The 20,764-nt window shown below is 48.9% G+C and overlaps 2 protein-coding genes across 4 annotated transcripts; both read right to left on the reverse strand.

The window, feature by feature from the left end:
* Window positions 1-378: 378 nt before the first annotated feature.
* Window positions 379-3,770, reverse strand: LOC119103335 (EEF1A lysine methyltransferase 1-like). Of its 3 annotated transcripts, none has more exons than XM_037226835.1 (5): window positions 3,749-3,770; window positions 3,022-3,329; window positions 1,627-1,777; window positions 1,007-1,216; window positions 379-570 (listed from the first exon to the last, which is right to left on the reverse strand). In XM_037226835.1, exons 2-5 carry the CDS (start codon window positions 3,301-3,303, stop codon window positions 419-421), a joined length of 795 nt encoding a protein of 264 aa, XP_037082730.1. In that variant the 5' UTR covers window positions 3,304-3,329; window positions 3,749-3,770; the 3' UTR covers window positions 379-418. The 3 variants fall into 3 exon arrangements, with proteins under 3 accessions (XP_037082730.1, XP_037082731.1, XP_037082732.1); XM_037226836.1 differs by lacking the exon at window positions 3,749-3,770 and adding an exon at window positions 3,665-3,676; XM_037226837.1 differs by lacking the exon at window positions 3,749-3,770 and adding an exon at window positions 3,623-3,660.
* Window positions 3,771-8,889: 5,119 nt separating this feature from the next.
* LOC119103337 (gamma-secretase subunit Aph-1) lies at window positions 8,890-13,511 on the reverse strand. Its single transcript, XM_037226839.1, has 6 exons — window positions 13,468-13,511; window positions 11,661-11,790; window positions 11,200-11,319; window positions 10,811-10,908; window positions 10,148-10,398; window positions 8,890-9,433 (listed from the first exon to the last, which is right to left on the reverse strand). The coding sequence occupies exons 2-6, from the start codon at window positions 11,771-11,773 to the stop codon at window positions 9,251-9,253; spliced, it is 765 nt and encodes a 254-aa protein (XP_037082734.1). The 5' UTR covers window positions 11,774-11,790; window positions 13,468-13,511; the 3' UTR covers window positions 8,890-9,250.
* Window positions 13,512-20,764: the final 7,253 nt, after the last annotated feature.

The following is a 20,764-nucleotide window of genomic DNA, read 5'->3' on the forward strand; positions in this document are numbered from 1 at the left end:
GCCCGCCGGCGCTGGGCCGATCACGAGCCCGCCGACGCTAGACCGGTCACGCGGACGCCTCGCCACACGTGCTGGGCCGGTCACGAGGCTGCCGGCGCTGGGCTGGTCACGAGGCCGCCGGCGCTAGGCCGCTCGCGAGACCGCCGGCGCTGGGCCGGTCACGAGCCCGCCCGCGCTGGGCCGGTCACGAGGCCGCCGACGCTGGACCGGTCACGAGGCCGCCGACGCTGGGCCGCTCGCGAGACCGCCGGCGCTGGGCCGGTCACGAGCCCGCCTGCGCTGGGCCGGTCACGAGGCCGCCGACGCTGGACCGGTCACGAGGCCGCCGACGCTGGGCCGCTCGCGAGACCGCCGGCGCTGGGCCGGTCACGAGCCCGCCCGCGCTGGGCCGGTCACGAGGCCGCCGACGCTGGACCGGTCACGAAGCCGCCTCTCCGCTGGCGACGTGCGCGTCCAGGTCGTAGTTGGCGAAGCAGCGGAACTCGTTGGCCAGATTGTGGGTGTGGCCGGGGCGGAACTGGCATTCGTGCACGCCCAGCAGCCGCGAGGCCAGCTCGCCCATCTGGGCACCTGCGGCGCGGTGCGGACGCTCGCGTTAGACGTGTCGTCGGTGCGACGCCCCGCTGGGGAGGAGCGGGACCGGACACACCCGGGCGTTACCCGGCGAACACCAGACGCCGCCACATCGCCCCACCGCGCGCTGAGCGGCAAACAGACGTAGCTGTACGGTAAGCGGCGCCGAGACACGATGGTCAATGACGTGGACGGGTGGGGAAGCTATATTCGCATACGGAGCCGCAGTTGAGAGCTGGTGACGGCCTTACTATGGACGTAAGCCAGATGTGCCCTACATCGCAAACTGATCTCGCAGGCCCATTTTTTTTTTTTTTGCCAAAACCCGCCCCATCACGGAATACAGTGACGACATAAATCTGACTCCACGGGTTCAGACCCTCAAGCAGAGCGACCTGAGTTGGCGACAGTCTCTCGGCAGAGCGAGCGGCACCTGTGCACAGAAGGAGGTGGTGTTTGGCCAGTAGGCGGACGGTAACGGCCGTCTTGGTGAGGCATTCCTCCGAGAGGAACGGCGGGTCGGCCACCACCACGTCGAACTGCTCACGCAGCGCCGGTGGCACCTCCAGCGGCGCCCGGTAGTCGTAGAGGACGAAGTCGGACCCGAACACGCCGAACCGCTGGTCATACTCCAGCAGCGTCACTGCCGACCAAGGAGGCGTCCCCTAGTCTGAGAGCGGTGATCAGGTGCGGACGCAGCCATTCAACCCGTGGGCACAACCGGCACTGTCTGCACAGAACAAGCAGTCGCAACAGATCGAAGCATGAATCATCCTTGTCTGACTGGTCAGGAAGGCACATCCGGTCGGCAACACACTGGGATTGTCGTCCCCGCGCCGTGCGGGCACCATGAGACATGCACGTACAGCAAGACAGGCGCACCGCACAGGCGCACAAGGTGTCACTTCGCGGAGACAAGCCACGGCGCCAAACGAATCAGCGTGATCGGCACCGCGCTTTCCGACGTCACAAACAACCGCTCGCTGCCAGCTTCGCCCACCCCGTGCACTGTTTGCACCTCCCCTCCCAGCTGATGGCCGTGTGCGTACTCACGCTGTAGGCCGGCCGGCCGCACCTTGCGCAGATGCCGGTACAGGGTGGGACACGAGAGGCAGGCCACGCGGCCGGTGGGTCCCGCCAACCGCATCGCTTCCGCGCCCAGCACACGGCACGTGCGCTCGTCGTACCAGAATTGGCTCAGCTGCTGCAGTGGAACAAGGCATGGTGAGCCCCAGAGAGCACGGCCACGAAGTAGTCGACGAAGACGACTGCAGGCATAGTGGTGGTTCACTGTCTGCTGAAGTAACTGGCAGGTGAGGTGAACTTTGGCAGCAAGGCAGACAGACCTCACAGGTTGGTATGCCACAAGTTCCAGGGAGGAATTTTCTTCTGCCTCCATGATTGCCAGCAGATAAGCACTAGTTTCAGCCTACATGCTGGCATCAGTCTGTAACAGTCATAACTTGCACCCAGGTGGCCAACTGAATTCCCTCTGTTTGGGTGGGGGTCAATTTGACCCCATGAGATCTCAGAAACTAAGAGAGCTAGAGATGCTAAATTCACAGGGTGTATTGATCTGTACATGAACTCACTTGCATCAAAATTTGGGATTCCTAGGTCATGACCTTCAGCTCAAATGTGGTCAAACAACATCACACCCCTGATATTGGTGTCCAAAGTGCCCCAGAACCTACATACCTGTTTCAAGTAAAAAATTACTGGCACTCATTTAAGGCCAGTGACTTTCTTTGACCTTGCAGGGGTCATGGTGACCAAAATCATGCAATACTGCTTTGAATTTTGCATTTCAATGCACACCATAGATTATGCTTATCAACATGTTCTGAAAAAACAAAATGTTGACCTGGGCCATTTTTAGTCAGCCCTGACTTATCCTGACCTTTGAGAATATATGGGATATATCTTATGTGGTTTCTGTTATCAATAGACACAAAATGAGTTCCAGAAACTACTCCACACAGCAAGCTCTGAAGTAACAAAACAGGTTGATTTAGACCTTGGTCTGCCCTTCATAGTTGACCCTAGGTCAATGGACTTTGTACATTTAATTGTTGTGTGTCCTAAAAATATCTCTGAGATGTATGAGTTCATCTTACACTTTTACACTCCCTTGTTGCATCAGATTAATGTTTCCCTGGAAATCACCTATCATCAATCAATAAGAATCTATGACCTGACTTTGACCTGCCATTGTTCAATAACATATATATTCGCATACCAAATGATCCACCTTTCAATATTCTACAGCTATGCAAAAATTTGGTGCAGCTACTGCACCATTCAGAAACCATTCCCAAAAAAACCTTAAGGGATGTCAAACTGACCCCCTGGGAGAGTTGATAGTAATAGCAACTACATGGTAGCTAACAATAATCCACAGCTCCAAGCACCTTTTATTTGTCCTTTTGAAACAGCATTGGTACTTACCCAGTCCTCTTCAAAGTCATCATCAGCACCTGCATCCAATGTGCATCTCTCCACCTGTTGCCTCCTCTGCTCCCGTTCAAGCTGTTCTGACACAAACTCTTGCAATGCAGACATCGTGAATGCAGACAATTGCACATCCTCATCTGACTCAGTTTCCTTCTCTGCATCTATCACCTTCTTTATCTGCCCTGGTGTCTGGTCTGTAGTATCTGCTTTCAGCTGATTACCCACAGGCTCAGCACACATGTCTGACTCTGATTGCTTCTTCTCTGCTTCTGACATTGCATTCCTGCCTTGGAGCTGATTTCCTGGTTTTAAAGAAAAGCAGGCACATGTGATCAGAGTTTCCATGCACAATTGTAGTACCAGACAGCTGAACTGAGTGGCAATAAACATTGCTAATGGCTGCAAAAACGATCACAGGCAATGGTCTGCAATTGACTGCATTCAGAAACACCGCACTGCTACAAATCAATGCACAAGTTTCACTACTGACTCAGCAATTTGGTGAACCTGCCTGGAATGATCCAGAGGGTAGCCCAGGGACGTCAAGGGTTTTACTCGATGTTGGGGTCATATTCCACCTCATCATTTTACCCACCCAGAACAACTGAAAAGAGGGAAACAGCTCAGATTTTATCACGGTTCGTTGATGACTGACGTGATGCAAATCAGCACTTCACTTTTACAGAATCCACCACATAGGAACCACAGGGAGGAAACTTACGCGGCGCCCATCAGTGCGTGAGCCCTCGTCAGCGCGCAACGTGGTGCCCAAGATTTTCACGGCATATAATTGAATGCAATGCGTCATATTTGTAGACACATGGTGTATCCATATTAAAGGGGATTAGCGTCTTTCACCGCGATTTTCGAGGAAGGCCTCTGAGGCCAGGACTGCTCAGAATTCTCCCTGGGTCTTCCTGACTTCAGATAAGTAAACGGGACTTTCATGGGCGGGGGGGGGGGGGCGGGTAAAACGCCGATTACTCTCCGAGATCCTGCGAAATTGGATCAAAGTCCTGCTAAATTGCTAAATATATTGTTAACTGTGGACCCTTGGCTGATGGAGAGGGAGGCATGGCCATAGGCGGAGGAACGTTTCAAAAAGTGGGGGGATGGGCAAGTTCAAGGCGTGCTTCAGGAACTTTTTCTGGAATGCAAGTCCGGTGACCGAGGGGGGTTAGAGATGGAGGTTGTTGCCGTTTTTTATTCAAATGCCATGGCTGTTTTGCTAGATTTGCACCTGGAGCTGTTTCTCACTGGTGCATAATCTTGCTTGCTCAACTCGTCTACGTCGTTCGGCAAATGAGGCCGTCCAGCTTCCCAGAACTATTCGTCCATTTCAACACTGGCTTTTCTGGGGAGGCGAAATTCCACCCGCGGGTAGGCATTTTGGGACATTGAGGAGGCATCTGCCTCCACAGGGTAAATACCAAAATACAGCTTGGACATAGGTTGGTGAAAATTTTAAAAGCGAATCGATGGCTCACAGTGCGACAAATATTTTATGCGCCTTCATTTCGCTGGATGATTTTCAAAAGATGAGACTGATCGCAGCGTTTAAGACGGAAACAAAGTCGGAGCTTGAAACTGCCAAAAGCAGTGTGGCAGAAGTGAAGCAACTGGAAATTCTCATTTAAAAACCAAGCCACAGAATGAAGGCACTTCTGTCATATATTCTTTACTTGGGCCCTGCTACCGTCCGCCGTCGGCGGCAACTGCCCTGGGCCGGCTGTCTCCCGTATAACTGACCGCGAACTGATCGTATGGGTGCTTTGCTGCATATTTCTGGATCAACATTATTACTAATTGGTCTTTTACACACATGTAAGACACCTGCAACAGTATCTCTTTCCGAATTATTTTCCCTTACACCCCACCATTGCAGAAAACCCTACGGGAAGCTGCCTGCCGTAGGTATGAATTGGCCCAACGGACATTTTATTGCCCATCATTCAACGTAAATGACTTGACCTTCTTTTGCATGAAGGCAGCGGCGTGGCCAGAGCCTTGCCAAGGATTAACACGGTGCTGAAAAAAGCCCTTCCTATGGTGATCTCCCCCCTCTAAAAGATTCACGGATGTAGCTTACTTGTTAACAAGGGGTACGGTTTTCTTCCCATTATTGCCATTTTTACTTTGCAACCAGGAAAGAAAACAGAAACTACCGTGAGATCAATTCTGTTTGTATTTTCAAGTCAATAAACTGCAAAAATCAGGTGTTGAACAACCGCATGAAATACATCACCGGTGCCTTTAATTTACAATGGCTTTTTGAACTCCTAAAACGATAGAAGTCAGAAACTTAAAATTCGTATCTGGGTTCTACAAACACTAAGGCCATTGCGAAGGTACGTGATAGATCGTCAGTTAAATCGAAATTTAAAGATGAAAATTTGATTGTAGGTCGAATGGTCAACAATGTCTATTAACATGACCAAGCCATGTGTAGCTGCAAATGTTCAACATCCAGTCAGAATCGATTAGTGATAGGATTTATGTAACGTGGTTTTTTGCTCGCAAATCGTAGCAATAAAAACCTCTACTCCAGGCGTCGCAATCTCCATAGTCCATGGAGCTTTAGTCAGGTGGCTAACTTTTCAGCCGCTGCCCACCGGTGGACGAAAATGATGACACTTCTGAACTTATTACCTCAAGACACTTGCATCTATTAGGGATACAAGTTATGTGACATAATTTTGAGCATGCGCGCGCGCAAATCTCAACAAGAAAAACCTTGACGCCAGCCGTTGCAGTCTCCCGAGGCCGCACGGCGTCGGCGCAGCAGCCAATACTAAGCCGTGGCCAGCGGGTGTCCGAAAATGATGACGCTTCTGAAAGTAGCACCTTTGAACGCTTCAGGACATCAAATCTTACATTTACAATGCAGTCTGGGCGCGTATTTCATGTGCGCGATTTTCAGACTGATGACAACAACGGACTGGCCCTTAAAGCACCACAAAGTGATGCAGGAATCTGGTGGGGGAATTGGAAAAGTAAAACTTAGAATCTCTATTTTCCGTGTTTCTGTAAATATTTATCTGTCCAGGGGGCAGATTACCGCGGTGCCCGCTGTCTGGTGACACTTGCAGTGCCCGATATCGTTCGGTTTTATGGAAGCTGCAACCCAGGCCATCGCTGTCCTTGCACTCGAAGTTGGGGCGGGCATGTCCAACCATGCCGATGCAATTTGTTTTACTAATCCATTCTGAAAAATGAACGTTCTCATGCGTGCAAACGTGCGATGGCCTTGTTCGTTTCTTAAGCTCATTTCAACCCGCTATTCAGCAGTAATGAGGCTGCCACTCTACTCAACAGTATTGAGACCCCTTATCTCCTTCCAGCAAGAGCCCCTTGACTGCAACACCCGGGACACGTTAGCGTTTCAGGTCAAGGGCTGAAGGACCATTCCGTCCGATCGCAAAGTTTCTTTTGGCTGTCATTCTGGCGACACGACGCGGTATTTCCTGATCGATCTGGAGGCCACTGGAAGGACATACCGTAACAAATTCTTCCCTTCCCTGATACGGGAGGCCTTCTGACCCGCGCAGTTGGCCCTGGATCAGTACAGAAGCCCTCACTGACGCAACAACATCCGTGATCGCCGAAGGTGGTCCAATAATTGTCACATAGGCTCTAGTTCCATGTTTTGTTGTGTTCTTCGGGGATATTGAAGACTCCCTGAGCGTAGATTGTAGATGAAATGGGGTCCCAAATTTGTATTAGCCTAGCTAGTTCATGTTTGTCTTAAAATGTTTAAGATTCAGTCAGAACTGATAACTGATAAAAACTATATAACATGGTTTGAACATGCGCGCTCGCAAGACAGCAACAAGTCTCGATATCCGGCGTTGCAGTCTCCATAGCCCGCGCAGCGTCAGCCCTGCGGCTGTAACATTAAGTGGTGACTAATGAGCAACCGATGATGACGACAAAACGGCGCATCTTGAGGAAGATGGCTGGTGAACTAGGTAAATCGGCACATCTGTTAGATGTAGTACAAAAGTAAGCCAAACACAGCCTTAATCTGAAAAGTGTGTGGGAGGGGGGGGGGAGGGGGCAGTAACACTGCTGGCTCCCACCTTGAAAAGTGTGGGGGGGGGCATGGCCACCCTGCCCCCCCACCCTGTTCCTACGCCCATGCGCGTAGCCACCTTAGCCCCTTCCCCTCCTTGCCTACGTTCCTGATGGACTAACAGGCTTTCTGATTTGAGTATGATCGCTGGATAGCCCATTAGTGGATGACGCATCAGTGCGTTGTACACTTCCGATTATCTGAGCTCACGCACGGCACCAACCGATGCGACGCCCACGTGAACGGATGATCTGCGTGAGGGAACGAAACCTGATTTGGGATCAACACCGTTAAAAATAGGATTGCGACCCCGCTAGGGTCGGGGAGGGCAATACGTTCCTGGACAACCTTGCGACGCCGCTGCCGTAACTAGCGCCATCACGCTCCACACCTGAGCGACACCAGGTATGCCCAACATTACTTCCATACAAGCCAAGTGACCGTGCATTGGCAATGTCACATTGCCGGGCCTCAGACCAATGATGTACGAGCTGTTTGAGCCCACAACTCTAACGCGAGCCGTCATTGTGCGGTCTCATGCCGACGCAGGGCGCCTTTGACGCCGCGGGTGCCGGCCCGTCCCTATGACGGCAGCCAGTGGCCGCGTCCAGACGGAGCCCAGCCAGTCTGCCCACTCTCGGGCCGGCGGCGACGACCGAACCACGGCCAGGTCAGCGTGCTGTCCACGTACCCGCTCGCGGAGCCGGCCGGTGCCTGGGCAGACCCTGCTCGCCAGGGGTCCGTCTCATTCCTCCACCGGTGTGGTAACGACTGCCACCTGACCCCCACCAGCGATGCCGCATGGTGCTGATGCGGGATGAAGCTGGTCGAGAGTAAGCCATTTGATAACGGGTGCTCAAGCCACGTGTAGACTACCTTTTAATGTGCGGAATCAAAGCTGTTTGGGTGAAACATTAACGGACCATAATTGAAATCAGGTATCGGCGTTTACGTCATCACTGTCAGCGTTTTTATTTTCTTGGTATCACATCCTCCGTACCCAGCTCTCGGCCGGGCAGAGATAGAGCCGCGCACAACACAGCGAATACATAAGAGTGTATTCAACACACGTGAAAGAAGCATCCTGACGTCCGAGCGCAAGACAGTGACGGCCAGAGAGCCAGCGCTGCCAGTTGGGCCTCACGACTACCACCGGCTCCACTTGCTCGATGCGGAGGAATGGCTCAGGATGGGTGCGCGTCAGCCGGACATTCCAGTCTGACGTCACATGAAGACGCGGTAGGAACGAGGGGGGTCTGAAACGAGCACAACGGACTCTTGCACAACAGAGCATAATGCCTCCGGCGTCTGTGATTAAAGCAATGTGACGACATTAATACCTATTACGGGAAAAGGGGCGATACATTTCCGCCAAACGCAAATTTTATATTGGAGACCAGAGAAATGTGACAATAAATATGCAATGCAAGCGACAGCATACAAGATATGACATCACAGTTCATCACACAATTATCTTGCATCATTCACGCTCACACAGTATAAGCATGGTACATACATTTTACACGCTTCCACCCCGGACCGTATCAGAAAAGCATTATTTTTCACTAAAATGTGTACAGCGCAGGTACCGGACAAGCTGACTTAACACATTTCTGAAAAGCATGTACTTAAACTACTTGCAATGATCATATTAGCATTAATTGCCTATGGGCGCCGATACATGGAATCACCTTTAAGACATAAGCCGGAACAATACGAGGGTAGTGTGGCGCCGACAGCAGGGACATGACCTCAGCCAGCACACGTCTGTGTGGGGCTGGGCTCCCCGGGTCAGGGCCGAGGCGTACCTGGACTGCACTGGTCCGGCCACAGCTGCGTCGGAACAAGGGGGTAGACGGTGTACGGACGGTGTGACCGGGGCCACGTCCCGGAGTGACCTGGTCACACCGCTCAGGGGGGCGCGCTCGTCCTGCTCCCTGGCGGCAGTGGTACGGGCCGGCCCTGTCGCCGCACGGCAGCGATGCGGTCTGGCCGTCACCGCACAGCAGCGGTGCGGCCTGGCCGTCACCGCACGGCAGCGGTGCGGTCTGGCCCTGTCACCGCAGAGCAACAGTGAAGTCCACCCTGCTCTGTTGGGTAGCGACACAGAGCACGACCGACAGACTCTCCATGAAACGGCAGCGGCCGGACCTACTCCCTGTCGGGCGGCGGCGGTGCTGGCACCTGCAGCTGGGTGGGCCGGGGCCGCAGACAGGCCAGCAGTCGGTCGCCGGAGCCGCCGGTGATGAGCAGGGCACCGTACCCGGTCACCAGCGTCAGCACAACGGCCGGCACTACTGTCGCCGCGTACAGCTGGCTGGCGTTCAGCAACGTCTGCCCGGCACACAGCAACCGCGCAGCGTCACAGTCCGGCACACAGCGGCCCTACGGCGTCACGGTACAGCACACAGCGGCTCTGCGACGTCACGGTACGGCACACAGCGGCCCTACGGTGTCACGGTCCGGCACACAGCAGCCCTACGGCGTCAGAGCACGGCACACAGCGGCCGTGCGGCATCACAGGGCGGCACACAGCAGCCCTATGGCGTCACAGCATGGCACACAGCAGCCCTACGGCGTCACCGTACCACACAGCGGCCGTACGGCGCGACGGTCCGGCACACAGCAGTCGTACGGCGTCACGGCACGACATATAGCAGACTGGTGACATGACCAATGATGTGAATGAAGGTCAATGTTGATAAAAGCAAAATGCAGAGACTGCAAACCCATACAGCTGGTGGGAACAATTATAAACATATAAAAGGTGCAACAAACTTCAGTCTCAACCATATCAGATGCACCAAGAAACATAGTGTTAGAGAAAAATACCATGCAGGAAAGCCCACTAATGAAAACTGATATCAAACCATGCTCTAACCACCATGACATCAATCTTACCACAATTTCATCAATCTCACCACAATGGCAATAAGTTCCTCTCCTGGGTTGCAGTAAACCCCTAGCACCAGCAAAGCAAACATCACTGGCCACCACAAAAACTCAATCATTCCTGTGCATTACAGGAAACATCTGTTACCATCTCACCAGCGAAGAAAGGGCGAGATGAGAGACGAGCACGAACGCCAGCTGCAGGTACTGGCGACGGTCGAGCGCGCTGAAGGAGATGACGCCCCAGAAGGTGTGGAGCAGGATGAAGCAGAGGGTGAGCACGGCCGAGACGAGGAAAAAGAAGGACGAGTGGCCGCGCAGCCCCATTGTGCCTGGTCCGACAGCGTCCGCCAGCACGTTCACCAGCGAGAAGGCGCCCGACATCATGCCGAATCCAAGCCCACACACTGAAAATGCCAACCGAGGTGGTAAGCACGCGAAAAAGTGAAGTGGTCCACCATCTAGCAAGAGCTTTGGCCAGACTTGATGAAATCAGCCCACCCACCCTTTACATGGCTGGCCTGAAGATGACCGTCACCGTTTTTCATGTTAAAAGTGGGTGATGAGGAAGTGTACTTAGGCTCTGTGTGTTCTATTCCAAATGCAAGGTCTGTCTGCTAAAATTCCTCAACAACAGTACATATTTCCATCTTTAGGGCCAAATTCACAGAATTATTCAATATGATGGTCTCCCACCACTATCTTGTATCTGTTTCATCACATCATATAGCATTGTCCATAAAAAATAAATTTCCCACATGCCTGCTTGGGAAGCCTCATGCACTCTTCATGACCACCATTCCCAACATCTTAACTCACCATATGCCATGATGTGTGGATTGGTGACCACCTGGTCATTGTCTGTGACTTTCTTCAGACCATTTTCAGCCAAGCGCAGCAACTTGTAGAGCAGAAACCTGCAGATCATGAATGAGGTAAATGGATCAATGACAATGACAGCCATTTGAAGCAGTACAACCCACCCACAGTGCGGCTGCCATACACACATAGTCACCTGGCATCAAGGAATAGCATCACCCAGCACAATGACCGTGCTTTGACAATGTAAATCAAAATGCAGGCAACAGCATGGACAAGTAATAAAATTATGAGAGTGCTTTAATTCAAACACATTCTTATTGTTCACATACACAAATTAAGTGCACCCAAAGCCTGAAAGCCTCACATTGTTTAGCACTTTGACTTGCCTGAAGAGCTCCTGCAAGAGAACGGAGAAGACCATGCCAAATGCCAGGTCACTTCTGAGTGGCACAACCGCGAACCAGATGAGTGATGAGAAGAGTAGTGACAGCAGCCAGAAAAAGGCACTGTAAAGACACCAGGTCAACAAAGTTCAGCAGAATCTCATCATGTGCTAGAAATATTGCCATATCAGAACGTCTGTGCACACGGATATTATGTATAAATGGCAGCTCAGTAGCTTGCATTTATGCACTACCAACTGCTTTTGTAGCCACAAGCATGCTCCTGATCCACCTGAAGAACAGAAACATTCCTGCAATAATTAACTTGTAAAACACTGCAGCAGTTGAACAAGGCAGTTCCTGTAATAATTAATTTATAAAACACTGCCACAGTCACACCAGGCAGTCATATGCTGATCTTAATGCTGGGGTGGCACTGCCAGCTAGCTTAGTCTTATACCAACCTGGACATCAGAATGATAATTCTCACAGGATCCTTGGCAATGGTAATGATGAACATAGCCAGAGGTGGTCCAAATGCCAGAAGGCCACATCCAAAGAACTCCATCACAGTCATGACTTCAAATAGGCTTCCTGAAAGAGAAAGACAAGACAATGAGTAAACATTCATGCACTTTATGAATAGCTTGACATTCCTGTAAGCCTCATATGCATTTGCAGAATGGCAAGTGTCTAGGGAACAGCACATTTAGATGTGACACATCACTGATATTGTGAATAATTATTTCACAAAATAAGTTAGGGGGCTGAGTAGTGAAAAACAATGCAGCCTCCCAACAAAATGTGCCAAAAAACAAATTTCTCCTCAAATTTCACCTAACTTCTTTCAAAAATTCAGGGTCCAGAGCTCAACTCATGGGGCTGAAGCACACCAACTGAATAACCCCCACCCCCTGAAAAGTGAGCCACACCCTGACAAGGGCAGATCCACAACACTTCTCCTTTGAGGGATGAACTGTGACTCAAATGAGTCAAGGTCTAACAAGTCATCTTACTTTTTTACCAGCAATAAGGTTTTCCTTTCTCACCTACAGAAATGGCCTAAAACGTAATTTCCTTCAGTAAAGCTGCTTACATTTACTTTGCTACAAGATATGTATTCTTCCAACTTGGACCAACTAGGGAAACCATATGGTCAAGTTCCCTTGATGGCTCTGTTAGCCCTAGCCTCTCCCCCAAGGTCCAACCTCATTCCCAGGCAAGGAGGGTGAATGATCAGGCCAAGTAAGCCAAGGCATAAGATTTTCAAGCACCAAGGATGTGTGTACCTTAAAGTGTTTTACAGAAATGACTCCCCAATTATTAATTAATGACTTCCCTCTTCACTGCAGATTAAATTTCACATTCAGATAGGGGCTCCAGCTAACAAAGTTTGCTAGTTGATCAGATCCATGGGAAGCACACTTGTGTATCTTTAGCCAGGAGAAACTTTTTTCCTTACTCAGAAGCAGAACTGATTTTATAATACTTGAACAGTTTGTTGCACACCTACTCCAGGAGCTTGGCCATTCACCTCTTTGATAGAAGTACCAAAACAGTATTCCAAAAATCATCAAGCAGGTTGCGCAGGATGTAAATGCGAATTCATGGTACACAAATCCAGGCTCTTCAGCATTCCCCCCATGCAGTTGGGCTCTTATCCATTGCCCTTTAACCCTGACCCAGACATCTGACCTACTCTGACATTTGTCAAGTCTGACATCCCTAGACACTGGTTTGACAGCTGCTCAGTTCAATACTGACTGGCTGATTTTGAGCAAGGTGGGGGCCACAGGCAGTGAGCCCGAAAGCCAGGGTATTACAGCATGAACAAAGATAAACATCCCTGCCACCCAACTGGCCAAATATTAGAACACTGTATCCAGGGCATCATTACCTACTTTGTGAATGACTCTCTCAAGCCAAACTTTGAAAAAAATCATTACACAATACATGCTGTCTGCATGCCTATCAGCAATATTGTTTTCAACAAATCGTGCTGCTGCAAAGAAAAGTTCGGAAAATCCTACTGAGCACTTTGAGATGCACAATAAATTCAAAAATTCAGCGCAATTTGGCCTGGGCAGAATTCATTGCATGTAAGGGCGAGTTTTGCGGCCTGCGCTATCGACACCACCCAGCGCACCAGCGTTCTGAACGCGTCCGGCGCAGATGATGGATTTATCGCTGCTTGCAGTTCAGGGCCCATCCCAGCATGACAACCATTACGATACAAATCAGGGACATTAACTGATATAATCCACTACGCACCTCACAAGCCGCGTCGAATCCTCACCACCCCTCCTATTCCACGCAGGCTACCGCCCAGACAGCGTCACCGCAGCCGTAGTGCCATGGGTATTTCGCTAAATCAGGGCAAGCGCGATAAGGTAGCGTTTGTTTCCAAGTCGCTTGAAACTTTTCTTGACGAAATGTCAAAAACATCCTCGGGAATATTTAGTACGAAAGCTTCCTAACAGGGAAAGGTGTTTAGTACCGATTCGTACTAAAACCGGCGATGTTTAGTACACATATATACTAAACAATACAGCCCGGTAAACCAACGCTGAACAGAGGAAATAAGGCTAATTAGAGGTGAACATCATGACTCTCGTTTCGTTCGACGAGAGTGGGAAACCTTCACCACTTTGGGATCCCAATTCTCATTTAATTGCGAGTTGCTCCTGGGACGCAGCAGGGTCGGTCGGTCGGTGATCGGTGGGAGGCATGGGGAAGCGGTTAAGAAACATGCCTGGAGAAACTCTTGCACGTAGTTTACAGGACAATGTTATCTACAGGCTGAGTATGATATTGATGTATCCTGGACTACAGGGCCTGGGGAAAGATTGACATCCGGGCAGTGCGGAGAATAGGATACTAGTCTCGAGATGTAGCGGTTAGCACCAGACTTGGGTTTAACTCAAATGTCTTGAGTTAGCTCCGGACTGGCTGACGTATTGTGGAACCTGGTCCAGTTTGTAACTCAGCCCTCCCATTTTCCAGAGTACTACTGAAAGTACCCATAAGATTGTTCATGTTCAAAACGAGCCAATTCCATTACGCTGCGGGGCCCCCGCTTCACGAAACTAGATCACAGTGCATGTCTGGCACTGGTAATTATCTGGGACCGGCCACCCATCTCCAATATCATGATATCAACATGAAGCGCCCCTCTCGTCACAATGGGCCGAGCACATTGCAAGCAATAATGGGCATATTGGAGAGCCGGTTGTAAGCCTTCAGGCTTCGTTACGTATGTATAACACGAAAGAAACGTTTTCCCATAGTGCTACGTGAAAGTTAGTTTTTGACTGCAGCTCGGTCCATAACTGAACTATTTCAAACGTTTTAGAAAATTAGACTCTAGCGTCTCGCATATTTACGTATTAAGAGGAGGAGATCCGTTGACCAATAGCCTTCCCCTGCTAACTTAAATTAATCTTCAACACGCATTACGTATTTTATCTACGTATTAAGAAGAGTAGATCCGTTGACCAGGAGCCCTTCCCCTGCTAACTTAAATTAAGGTTCCAATCCTACGTTTCAACAGAAGCCTATATACGAAATGAACAGAGATAAGATATCATATCGGCTTGCTGATTCCGGTCCCCAAAACTTTGTATTCATAATGGATCGAACTAGTACTACTGGTTAATTTCATGACCATAGCTTAACCGGAATTGCCATGAAGGGGCATATTAAATTGAGGATGAATGTACCGCGTCGACTTTCCGAGCGAGAACAAATTCACCGCCGAGAAGGATAAAATCATCACCTTTGTGGTAACTCTCAAAATCAGATGCGGGCAAAACACAAAATTCGCGTACAATGGTCATCTGAAGCGTTTATTCTGAAAGATTATGATCCCGGTCGTTCCTGGACGTCTAGTCTGGAATGATGTGCCTTGTCTTGCACAATCTACCTCGAAAAAATGATTTGGAAATTAACCTATTGGTTAAGCAACATTCATGGTCCCAAAATTACTCTAAAATGGAATGAGGCGATCAGAGCCATATTTCTGGAAGTTGACTCATCATGTTACGTGCATGACATTGTGTGACAAAAGGTAAAGCACGATAATATACTCACATGCTTTGTTGTGGTAGATTTCACATTCTGACATTAGTCAGAACTGTTGAAGGCATTTTAAGCGTGTTTTATAGGTCCTTTGAATATCGAAAAGCAAATCATCCAACATTTCTAGTCATGCTTCTTACAAAAGATAGCGTTTTGTACTGTCCTTTGATTGAAACCACTTGCGTCATTCCATCTAATAAAAAGCCGAGTTAAGACGTTAATCATACCTTATCACTTGATATCAAAATATACCATGCAACGCGAAAAATGCGTTGATTTCCACTTACCGTCAATGATTTACCACAAAATTTTGACGGACTGCAAGAAGTCGGTTGTGAAAAGTAAGTGGCACGTCGACGGTTTAAGCTAGGTGGGGTTGCATTAGTAGGGTAGCACAAACAGGCCAATTTTTGACGTTCAGGTGCGAAAATGAAAAGCAGCGAGACTTGTGCCACATGGTAAGATTTCAAGAGGAAATTACTCTTTTCGTTTTCTTTTCTATGGTGTTGGAAGCTTTTAAAGTGTTTTTATAATGTTAGAAGTCAAAGTCATCGGCTCATTAGAGAAACACGTGCTCCAAATATTCCACCTGAAGTGTTTAGCATCTAAATAGGTCTACGGAACTCCGACATACAGTGCTTTTAGCCGTGCATTTGAGGAAAATGAAATGTCACGTGATGTAGAAAGCGACGAACAATGTCATACCAACTGCCATTATATTAAGCATAAACTTAAGGCAACACAAGCCAATTACATTTCCGGCGATCTCTGCACCTTCAGTTCGACATTACTATATGATGCGATATAACTTGTTGCTGTGTTTCCTAAGTAACATAGACATTGCTCGCATTTATCAGCTACCATGAACCTCAAGTGATTGTCTCGTTCCAAAACTGAGTTAACCAAGAAACAACATTAAGAGACTATACCAAAAAAGGCAAGCAGCTTTAAAAAGTTCCTTTGATTGCTACTTGTCGACACGCAGTTAGCACATATTTGGACGGGCTGCTCAGCACTGTTCGTTAATCGTTGTTTCATTTTCAACGTATTGATCCATAGGCTGAAAAATTTGGTCGTTGAGAAAAGTTGGAGAGTAAAGTTGAAGTTGCGTAAAAATTGGGAAGTTATAAAAAATGGCACAGTGATGACTTCAACTTGAAACAAAAGTATCACGCTTTTGTGTACATTAGGATAAATTATAGGTTACTACCGTCGTCACTGTTCTCTTACGACCCATTCAGCTGCTGAGACTACATGGCGTCACCAGCCTCTCACCCTGGCAAGAAGGGCGGGCGCCGCGGGGTCTCGAACGCCGTACCCCTGGTTTCTCGGACGCGCAGGAACTTACCAGTCGCGCTTACCACTGCACTTTCGGCACTCACAGGTAGCGCATACGGAATGAGGAACCTGCACCGACCTTTCCAGCCATTGTCAAATTTTTGCAATAGCTCCAAAATTCGGCTAGTCGCCACAGAAAACTAGGTTTCCAAAAGCAAAGCCAGTGTTAAGTCTATGAGACTACAAATGATAAAGTGATTTGTATTAGTGCGTTTCAGCAGCATAGTAGGTATTGGCACTGCCGTAAAATACAACCCAATACACGAACCTGGTAACATGATTTATAGAGCCCCGCAAATTTTCTTTAAACAACAGAAAAGTGTGATTTAACTTTTTGCCTTTGCTTGATGTGCTTTCTATGAAAGAACGCCACAACTTAACTTCAAATCTCCGTGATTATTATTCCTAGTTCATTGGCAATCAAAGAAGAGTCAACGAATGCCGAACGAAATTGATCAAGCCTTTCAAGCTGAGATGCAATGGAAATATGCTGAGATGAACTGGTACGTATATGAACACATAATGTGTTGATCTTCTCAAACGTTAGAGGGTCAAATGCATTATAAACACATAAGATGTGTTTATCTTCTCGCACGTTTGATAAACATCACATTGGATATTTAAGGTAGCAAAATTCACCAATCTTGAATGAGCCAATGCCCGCGTTTGCGCAAAATTTGTTGCGAATCGGTCCATAATTTATAGAAGAGTCGCATGTTAAGTCTTATCGCTTCGATTTGACAGGATCTGACCGAGCAACAAAGAAAACTTTAACCCCAATATCATTCCTACTGCATGCGTCTGGCAGGCATGCTGTTCATGGCGTTTGGCCAACACACGGGGGCTGACGCGATCGTTCCAGGCACGGCGCCCTGTGCAGTACCCCGCCTTGCGCAGCGAAGGGTTGGGGAGGCCTGTCGTAAGCGAGAAGATTATCACCCACCCTACCTGATCTGGCGAGGGGAGTCAGATGCTTTAAAACGCCGCTGGCCTAAATTCGACCAGGGCTGAGCCTCAAGCCTTAGCATGGGTCACCACGAGGAACTTCAAGCAGCTAGGATGGTTCCTTAACAGAAGACCATCTATCGCTCCGCTGTGACCGTGGCATCCATCGCTGGTTAACGTGTAAACGCATTATTGCTGGTGACACTATTAGCGCGCATTATTCTGCCCTTCTGCAAAAGAAGGCTGCTGGTACTGCGGTTGTTTCCATGCATCCCTAAAATGGGAGCTTTTACACGACCATCGCTTTTTGGAAAGGTGGCTTGTTCAGGGTTTTGAGCTGACATGTGTGGAATGTGTTCTGCTGGCAATACGGCTCCCGGGTACTTGAGCGACTATGCCTAAAATATGCCCTCGGCAGGTGGACCTAGTTACAAGAGGATCGCTGCCGAAAGCCATCGGTGGACAACGCGCGTGTTGACGGTGTTCGCGATTCTTGTATGCATTTCCATCAAATCAGAAGAAGGGCCCCTGATCCTCGCCCTGGTTCGCCGCTTTCCTAACACGGACTTATAGGCGGAGGATGCGACCTCACTCGCATTTCCAATTATAATTGGCGAAAAAACACCAGTGGTTTGGTCTCAACAAAATCTCGCGTTTTGGTGATAGTTTTTAAGCTGGTTTTTATAACTGAGCCCATTATGGCATGTCAAAGGTAGAACTTTCCAGAAAATCGCACCTTTCCATCTTTGCAGCATTATGTATACAATGAAGTTTTTTGCAGCGCCAAAAACCTTAACAGACGTGTATCTTGTTCCATTTTGAGTACATTGGTGTATTCGTTATGTGTTTTGAGCATACAGTTACGATATATCGCTATGTCAATGGGACACTGTCGTTCCGCCGCGTGCGTTCCACGGCATCATCGGTTGCTGACCGTCGTAAGCGTCCGCCGTATATCGCCGTGCAGTAAAATTTGGTATCGTCGTGAGCCGGCGCGTGACATCACAGGTTACGTGACTTTGTGGTCACGTGACGTGACGTAGGGCGGGTACTGAGCATTGATTGGTGCTGGCAAAAGTGCTGACGACAGACCGAATGCGGCGCTGGCATCATCGTCAGCCGGCGCGTGACGTCACAGGCCACGTGACGTTGTATTCACATGACGTGATGTAGGGCGAATACTGACCCATGGTTGGTGCTGACAAACATGCTGACGAGAGATCGAACACGGCCCCGGATTTTTTATCAGCCTGTCAGCATGAAGAGGAAGCGCTGCTTGGTTAAACATTTGAATGGCAGAGCGGTCCAGTAATCTCATGCAGTCCAACCCTAGGCATAGGGTGTTTGGCCACGACCACGACAAAAGATACGCTTTCCTTCTTCATACAGCTCCTTGTGACACTGTACTACTTAACATCGCAAAAAACGATTTGCGATCAGCGCTCAACGTTTTATGCAAGCCGGCTTCCGCATAGGCTCAGGGGCACCGCAAGCTCTGCTAAGTCGGTGGAAAGCCCTGTTGGTTTCTTCTTTTCAGTCAGCCGTCATGGGGAGCCAATGCTTAGTTTTAAGAAAGTTGAATGGCTCATCCCCCTCCCTAGCACCCCAGGTCCTGCGCAGGCCCTGGCACTTTCCATCCCGATTTGAATTTAACGACTTTGGTGAATATAAGCTCGCAGAGACAATGGAGTTATGTGATGTTTTTGCGACTGTAATGACTGGGATGGAGTTCTTTGGATGCGGTCTTTTTGGCGTTTGGATCATCTCTGGCTATGTTCATCCTTATAATTTGCAAGCATCCCACGGTGATTTTCATTCTGATGTCCAGGCTAGTGTTGGTCTAAGTTACCTGTCAATGTCATAGTTTCCACACCAATTTCATTGTAATGGTTAATTGCAAAAAAATGCAAAGTATATCATCTTATACGGCCTTGAATTTTGTGCAACTGTACTCCATCCTGGTGGTTGGCCGCACAGGCGATTTGCAAAGTTATTGCGCTCAATGCCAGATACTTTTAGTCGTGCACGGCGGACGCAACAAGGTGCACACGGTATTAATGTTGGAGAACTATCGCTGTCGATCGACATCAAAATTACTAATGCTTGAGCAGGGAAAAATATTTATAATTGCGCGCAAATACTGTGTCTGTGTGCACTCGAGAGCGTTGCTAATGTCTACCAGCTTCCAGAAGAGCACCCTTGTCGGATTAGTGCAACTTTTTATCCGGTTTCTAGGGAGCGTTCCACATTTGCATGGGGTTTTGAACTGAAACAGCCTTCTTGAAGACCTTCCGGTGCTGTTCATAATCCTGCCCTCCTAAAGAGCTAAGTTCCTCTAGTTGTTAGCTACACGTCCGCGCAGATAGGGGAGAATATTTCGGGAGGAGTACTTCAAAGTCATCTTGGCATTCATGACAGCATAATAACCTCATTCAAATCCTGACATTCCATGAATCATGCGGTGAGCAAGACCAAGAACAATATAATGACCGAGACGTTCACATCTTGAGCTCGTGAGCATGATCTCCAGACATGACAGCCGTCAATCGACTCTGGATCAATGGTGTGCAAAGTGCGATGACGCAACCGAACAGTGACGTACTGTGATACCATGCTCACTCGACGAATTTCTCACCGACGCCAAACGGCAATCACGAGATGCCCAAAGCCCATCTCGCATAAAAGCAACAAGCGCCGTGATTAACTCAATAATTCAGACGAAGTTCCTGTGTGGTTTTGAAGTTACGTACCCACACGAGGTACAGTGTAATGCGTAATGCTATGAATACACTTCTGGAGATAATGACTGTACTCACTAATAATCAAACCCACAAAAGAAAAGGCCCTTGGGAGAAATGCGTCAACCAGCAATGACTATATTTGCTCGGATCAATTATACATGCCATCGTAAAGGGCGGCTGTTGGCTAATTGGCCCACTGTATTGATTCGCAGGTAATCATCATCCAGCAATTCCCTGTCATAAGCTGGCTATCTGGGAGCGACTGCAAACTGTGACGAACACTTTGGCTCACCGACTGTACAGGGTTTTACGAAACAGATGCCTTCGTCCGAATATGGGCAGCAAACGTCACTTTGCTGGGATTGCGCAACTAGCGTCGGTACATTCACAGCGTCTCATGCATGTTTTTTCACCGGTCATATTAAAGAGGAGCATTTATCATCGGCTCACAATACTCCTGCGGCTAC

Source organism: Pollicipes pollicipes, unplaced genomic scaffold, assembly GCF_011947565.3.
Source record: "Pollicipes pollicipes isolate AB1234 unplaced genomic scaffold, Ppol_2.1 Scaffold_5724;HRSCAF=6776_pilon_pilon_pilon, whole genome shotgun sequence".
In the NCBI taxonomy this organism is placed as follows: Eukaryota; Metazoa; Arthropoda; class Thecostraca; order Pollicipedomorpha; family Pollicipedidae; genus Pollicipes; species Pollicipes pollicipes.

Bases quoted from the DNA above. Each gene is read 5' to 3' on its own strand.
- LOC119103335 (XM_037226835.1), bottom strand. From the start codon at position 3,303: ATGTCAGAAGCAGAGAAGAAGCAATCAGAGTCAGACATGTGTGCTGAG. The intron at 1,217-1,626 runs GTGAGTACGCAC...CTTGGTCGGCAG, and splicing joins GCGGCCGGCCGGCCTACAGC to TGACGCTGCTGGAGTATGAC. The intron at 571-1,006 runs GTGCCGCTCGCT...ACCGCGCCGCAG, and splicing joins CCACCTCCTTCTGTGCACAG to GTGCCCAGATGGGCGAGCTG.
- LOC119103337 (XM_037226839.1), bottom strand. From the start codon at position 11,773: ATGACTGTGATGGAGTTCTTTGGATGTGGCCTTCTGGCATTTGGACCA. The intron at 10,909-11,199 runs GCAAGTCAAAGT...CATGATCTGCAG, and splicing joins CTCTTGCAGGAGCTCTTCAG to GTTTCTGCTCTACAAGTTGC. The intron at 10,399-10,810 runs GTGAGTTAAGAT...TGGCATTTTCAG, and splicing joins TCCACACATCATGGCATATG to TGTGTGGGCTTGGATTCGGC.